The 7,111-nt window shown below is 34.2% G+C and overlaps 1 protein-coding gene across 1 annotated transcript; it reads left to right on the forward strand.

Moving 5' to 3' along the window:
* The first annotated feature begins 235 nt into the window (after positions 1-235).
* Positions 236-3,456, forward strand: LOC106050702 (uncharacterized). The gene is made up of 3 exons (XM_056010222.1): positions 236-623; positions 1,473-1,537; positions 1,663-3,456. The coding sequence occupies exons 2-3, from the start codon at positions 1,498-1,500 to the stop codon at positions 2,946-2,948; spliced, it is 1,326 nt and encodes a 441-aa protein (XP_055866197.1). The 5' UTR covers positions 236-623; positions 1,473-1,497; the 3' UTR covers positions 2,949-3,456.
* The last annotated feature ends 3,655 nt before the right edge of the window (positions 3,457-7,111 follow it).

Genomic DNA, 7,111 nt, shown 5'->3' on the forward strand with positions numbered 1-7,111 from the left:
AGTTCTATAAAGCATTATATAACCCCCAAATCTTTCATATAAATCTTAAAAAAGGTTGAGGACTGCAGTTATAGTGTAATCCAGTGTATAGCAAGATGAAAACTGGTGCAGTGTTTTCTCCCAATTTTGTGAACTGTGTCATTAAAAAAAAAAAGTGTATTCGCAGCTAGTTTCTGTAATTATAATGTGAGAATGTGTTGACGCCGAACTTTGGCCCTACTTTATTCGTAATTCAACAGCTCAAAAAGCGTTGCATATTAAATCCATAACAAAGTTGTAGATCTAGTTCTTTGAGTAGATGGCAAATGTTTAATATCCATCAAGTTCTAAATAATTTCAGAACATTGTGTGTATTCGTTGAGTGGAGCTAGCACAACAAATTTGAATTGAATGGAATTAGAAATTAATAATATGTAGAGTATAGCGAAAGATATTGATCTATATATAGATAGATTTCCCCCCCCCCTAAAGGTTAAGGTTGTTTATTCGTGTGGAATGCATAGTATCAACATGGCGGCTAAAGACTATTTAGATCTGCATGTTCTATTTATAATGCAGTGAAGCACAATTTGCTATCGATTTTGATGAACGGTAGCTTAATTAGTGTCTTTGACCATCCTAATGTAAGTATATATATATATAGGTTTTACTCACTGTTAATGTTGTTGTGTCTTTTACTATGTTATTGTAATAAATTTAGATCTATATCTAGGTGTTACTAAATGCCAATGTTGTTGTATCTTTGACCATCATTATCATCATATAGCATATTGTAATCAGATCTAGGTGTTACTCACTGTTATTTGTTGTGTCTTTGACTATGTTATTGCAATCAGATCTAGGCGTTACTCAATGTTAATGATAATCTTATATTATCTTTTAAAATACAGACATTATTCTATAAATATCTACGTGTTAAGGTTTTTGTATACATATATATATATACGTGTGTGTGTGTTTGGTGTGTGCGTGTACTTGTGTATATGTTTAGGAAGCATTAGACTTGATTAGACTTTCATTCTATGCCTTGAAAATTATTTTAAAACAAAGGGCAACTGACTAGCAGTAATAAAGCAAGATTTGATACTAAGATTAACTGCAACGCACTGCGATATTGCTAAAAATTTTCTCAATTATTTTTCATTTAGTTGGCAACAGTGACGTTCGATTTTTCATCCTTTAAAAACTTTAAATTGTTTAATTATGGTTATGCTTGCCCTGGATGTGTCAAATATGTAGGTCACAGCTGGGGCTACGTAGCCACGGGAAATACTGCATTTCTCATTAATCTTCGGACTTGAAGACAAGTTATTATTATTGTTTAGTTTATTGTGAAAATATCCATAATATTGTGTATTAGTCTTCCTCTAGAAAACTTAATATTAAAACATTTCTGTGTTATTATTCGAAACATTTTTTTTGGGTGGGGGGTAGTTTCAAAAATTACTATAAGACTTAATCTTTTATTACAGTTATTCAGAGGTAAAAAGCCACTAAATGGGACAGTTCTTTTCTAGGGAGACAGACTTGTTCTATGGTAAAGACTTTCTACTTTTAACATTGAAACGCGTATTATTAATATAATATAAGCTTCAAAATATTTCATTGTACTGAATTAATTAAAAAAACTCCATAAATTAACACTACCGGTTATTTTTTAAGGAAAGCATGAAGTCGCCGAGGTTGACCAAGAGGAAATGTCTGGCGAAGAGGAAATGTCTGTCGAAGATGAAAAGACTGGCTTAGAGGAAAAGGCTGCAGAAGAAAAAAAGTCTGGCGAAGATGAAAAGTTTGGAGAAGAGGAAAAGTCTGGCGAAGATGAAAAGACCACTGAAAAGTCCACAGCAGAAAAAAGCTTAAATTCTAAAACCAAATCTTCAAAAGATCCATATGAAAATTGCACTAAAACGTTCAACGGGCACAGAGATATGATCCGGATTAAAAATTTCACCACAGACAGCCTTCCTGACCCTTACAATAAGATTGAAGATGTCTATAAGCTTACCATGGCCCTGGTCTACCTCACTGTAAGAATAAAGACCAAATGCGTGAGCAGCAAGAGGCCGGATTTTATGCCGGACACAAAAAAGGAGTGCAGTTATCCTCTTTCTGAAAAAAGAGGCGAAAAATGCTATAGCACCGGGACAGGAAGAGTTTGCGATGTCGTTACTCATCGGGGCAGAAAATGCACGTGCACCGATTGCTCCAAGTCTCAGACCCCTAACAAAAATTGCTGGACGATCAAAGTGTTTACTGCAACCCACGTCGTATTTGACGGCGAAGAGGCAGCCGATGCGATTTGCACTTTGTTCTACGACGATAATGATAACACCGATAGAAATAAATATCTCCGTGGCTTTAAAAAGATCTGGTCAGACTCCGGGGGAGACTTGTGTTTGTTATCTACTGTTACTTGCGATGAAGGTCTGAGCACCAAACTATTTGCTAAGATTAGAGAATTCAACAGCTACTGGAAGTCTTTGAAAAAGTTGCACGAAAAACAAAAATCCAAAGAAAGATTGGTCATTTTAGTGTCACACCCGCACGGGAAAGAGAAGCGAATTTCTGTTGGATTTGGTTTAGATATTGGAGCCATCCAAGGTTTAAGATACAGCAAATTCATCTACAACTCTCCGACATGCCCTGGGACAAGTGGTGGTCCTGTCTACGTGCTTGGATACGATTGGTTCGCTACTGAATTTGTGCACGGAGGAGGAATGAACGATTTCACTGACATAGAAAACATTTTTAAGAGTAATCCGGACTTAATAACTAAACTTTTCCCTTCCTATCAAAGTGGCTCCCCCATAATCCCCTTGTCCTATTCTTCGGCGTACTACACGGACGAAAAAAACTCGGACACTAGTCAAGACAAAATAGAAACGGCTCAATCAGCCAACGTGGACCCAAAGTTTAAATTTTCAAACTACAGTGCTAGGTGGTACTAGGAAGGAGCTCAGACCACTCTCTGATTTCCTTTCATATTAAATAAATCAGAGATTGCTGTGATGTCCGATGTTTAAATTTAAAAGCTTAGAGGCCCAATTTTAGGGCACATGCACTGTGATGATAATGACTTTCTCATCTCTTAGTGTTTGGGATTCTGTTGTTGTTTTTTTTTGTAACAATGTTCAAACAACAGTGTTTGATGGTACAGATAGGAAAATCCTGCAGATCCCACTTCATGGTCTTATATCTTATGAACTAGATTTACTAGAAAACTGATGTGGAGTCCGATGTTCACTTTGAAACGCCGATTACATAATGTGCAACTCCTGGAGGGATTATGTCTCCAACAAGGACTTTTTGAAACTCGCCAATATGCACAGCAACTATGCTCTTCTGACACACAGAAGACTACCCTGACTTGGACATGTCACTCGCATGCCAGAGGGAATATATATTTATATATATATATATATATATATATATATATATATATATAGAGAGAGAGAGAGAGAGAGAGAGAGAGTCTTTATCTTAATTTAGATGTAGTCTTTATTGTAAATAAAATATAATGTATCTTTCATTTTAGATTTTGTTTTCCTTGCTCTACTATAATATCACAAAACTCTTTTGGTTTATGTCCATCCTCAGGCTGCAAGAGATTGAGGAATAGTTCACTGTGTCTAAGTGCATTGGGGGAGGGTTCAATTACACGAGGTGGTGAGGAGCAGGAGTATTGTCAGTTGTTTTATAAGTATATATTACGTTGATTCTTAAATCAATAGCATTGTCCAGTGAGGTAGCAGATGACTTTCCGTGAAAGTGGGAATAGTCTACAAGGTGGCAACACTATCATCAGTGCATCCACAATTAAGAAATGCCCTTGTACCTTAGTGAACTGATCAGTTCATGTGTCCCTCAGAGAGCACTGTGTTTAATGGTCTCAACGCTTCTAGTGATGCAACGTTTCTGCCTCAAAAGTTAAAGTCTGCAGGTTTTTTCAGTGCATGGACCAAAAGGTTTGGAGCTTACTCCCCAATTGATCTCAGACAGACAACATGCTACACAACATTCAAGAACAACATTAAGATCTGCCTTTAAAAAAAAACTTTTTTTAGATCTCTTTGTCATTTTAACTCTCGCAATTTTTTAAAAATATTTTCAAAGCCCCTTTAGCCTACTTCAAGTTTGTTAACAGCGCTCTAAAAATTAAATTATTTTTATGACAAATTAGTACAAAAGTATGGAGTTTGCAACACTAGGCCCTGGGGCTAAGACAAGTCATTACATGAGCTTTATAAAATCAAAAGCTTCTATGTCGTTTCTTTGTCGGCTTATAAATCTACATAATTTATTTCAATTAGACATCAAGGCTTATGTATTGAATGTCCTTTATACGCTAAATAAAAAGGATATAAAAATTGTGATGTTTTATAAAGTTTTAAGTTACCAGAGAATAAAACAAAGAGTAAACATTATGTTATAAACTTTATAAACCATAATTTATAAATAGAAAAACAAAACCTAATCAAATACTCAGAAAGACACAAAGATAGAGGCACATTTCATAATACATACGCTAGAACAAATTCATACCAGTGCTCCTTCTTCCCTAGTGCCTTTAGAAAATGAAATGGCTTGCATGAATCGGCAAGGACTTAGCAGAGTTCAAATCAGTGGTTCTCAGCCTTTTTGGCCCGGCGACCCCTTTTAATAATTCTCCACTATGCGGCGATTCCCAACCGTAAAATTATTTTCGTCTTATAAGCATAAGAAATGGTAATCCTAATGTAAATATCTGTTATGTTTTTGCCAACATTTTATGTTTAATCAGAAAATATACGTCAAATATAAATTGCTCTTTAGAATTAAATGACAACTGTATCAAATTGTATTCAACCTACCTGATATAAATTGGAAAACACTAACCATAGATAAACACCAAAACCTTAAGGACATAAATGAGCTTTTCATAGAAACTTTACACAACCTAAGTTTAGATCAAATCATTAAAAAGCCAACTAGATTAAACAACACATTAGATCTCTTCTTAACCAACAGACCTGGATTAGTAGTTGATTATGATATTATCCCTGGTCTATCAGACCATGAGATCATAAAAATACACAGTCAGATAAAAGCAGTAGCAAATACAAAACCCAAAAGAAAAATCTTACTCTGGAATAAATGTAACCTAACACAACTACACCAAGCTGCATTAAACTTTCAACAAACATTCTTATTAGAAAAAGACATTAACCAACCAGTCGATGACCTCTGGAATTTCATTAAAAACCATCTTAAAAGCATTATAGAAAATCAAATACCAACTAATTACACATCAAACAAAATAAATAAATGCTGGTTTAATAATAGACTAAAGAAGCTTTGTAAACAGAAGGAAAACCTATATAGAAAATTTAAAGAAACTAATGCAGAAAGAGTTTACAAAAAGTATATAAAAATTAAACACTTAACCCAAAAAGTAAGCAGACAGCTGCAGAGTGAATACATAAACAATGTAATATCTAAAGACAACAACAAAAACCTATGGTCATACATTAAGTCTAAGAAAATGGAAACAACAGGCGTAGCGCCATTAAAAGATGAACATAACATAATACATAATGATAATGAAACTAAAGCAAACATTCTAAACAAATACTTTGCATCAGCATTCTCAGTCCCAGGAGACAAAGACATATTACTGAATTTGAACCAAGTAGACAACATAGAAGATATAGTAGTACAAGAAAATGGAATTCAAAAACTATTAGCCAACACCAAACCAAATAAAGCTTCTGGACCTGATGGTATTCCAGCTAGATTACTCAAAGAACTAAGTAATGAGCTAGCCCCAGTGTTCAAAATACTCTTTCAGGCTTCACTTAACCAGGGCAGAGTACCAAAGGACTGGAAAGAAGCTAATGTCACCCCCCTATTTAAAAAAGGAGAAAAATCTGACCCAGGAAACTACAGACCAGTATCACTTACCAGCATCACATGTAAAATCCTAGAACACATAATATGTAGCAACATCATAAACCACTTAGACAAACATAATGTCCTCACACCATACCAACATGGCTTTAGGAAATATAGATCATGTGAAACACAACTAATAGGACTAATTGATGATTTTTCAAAAGGTTTAGATAATAGTGAACAAATAGATGCTATCTTACTAGATTTTTCTAAGGCTTTTGACAAAGTTCACCACCATAGTTTGCTTAAAAAATTAAAATATTTCGGCATTAATGGTCCACTGCATCAGTGGATTAAAGACTTTCTGATAGGGAGAGAACAAACTGTAATAATAAATGGCTCTAAATCAACACCGATAACAGTAAACTCAGGTGTACCTCAAGGAACAGTCTTGGGTCCACTACTATTTTTAATTTACATAAATGATTTACCAAATTGCATTAGTTCAGGAACAAAAGTCAGATTATTTGCAGACGATTGCATAATATATAGAACAATAAAAACAACACAAGACACAGATATTTTACAAAGAGAATTAGATGAATTACAGAAATGGGAATCAAATTGGAGCATGTCTTTCCACCCAGAAAAATGTCAGTTGTTAAGAGTAACAAAAAAACTAAAACATATTAATTCCACTTATCTTATTCATGGCAAACCAGTAACACAGACTAAAAACGCAAAATACCTAGGTGTTATAATAAATGAAAAACTGTCATGGAATCCACATATTGATGAAACTACAAAAAAATCAAACAAAGAATTAGGATTTATTAAAAGAAATTTCTATAAATCAAATAAGAACATAAAACTAAAATGTTATTTAACCTTGGTTAGGCCAATAATAGAATATGCATCCTCTGTTTGGGACCCCTCAACTCAAGAAAACATTAAGAAACTAGAACAGACACAAAATAGAGCAGTGAGATTCATAACAAATGAATATTCACATTTGACTAGAGTAACACCTTTAGTAAAATCACTAAATTTAGAAAGCCTTCAGGACAGAAGGCTCAAAAGTAAAGTAGCAATCATACATAAAACACTGAACCATAATCTTCAAATACAAAAACAAAATTTAATAAAATACTCTGAAAGACACAAAGATAAAGGCACATTCCTCGTCCCATATGCTAGGACAAATTTGTACAAATACTCCTTCTTCCCTAGTGCTATTAGA

The sequence above is a fragment of the Biomphalaria glabrata genome, chromosome 14 (genome assembly GCF_947242115.1).
Source record: "Biomphalaria glabrata chromosome 14, xgBioGlab47.1, whole genome shotgun sequence".
NCBI lineage: Eukaryota > Metazoa > Mollusca > Gastropoda > Planorbidae > Biomphalaria > Biomphalaria glabrata.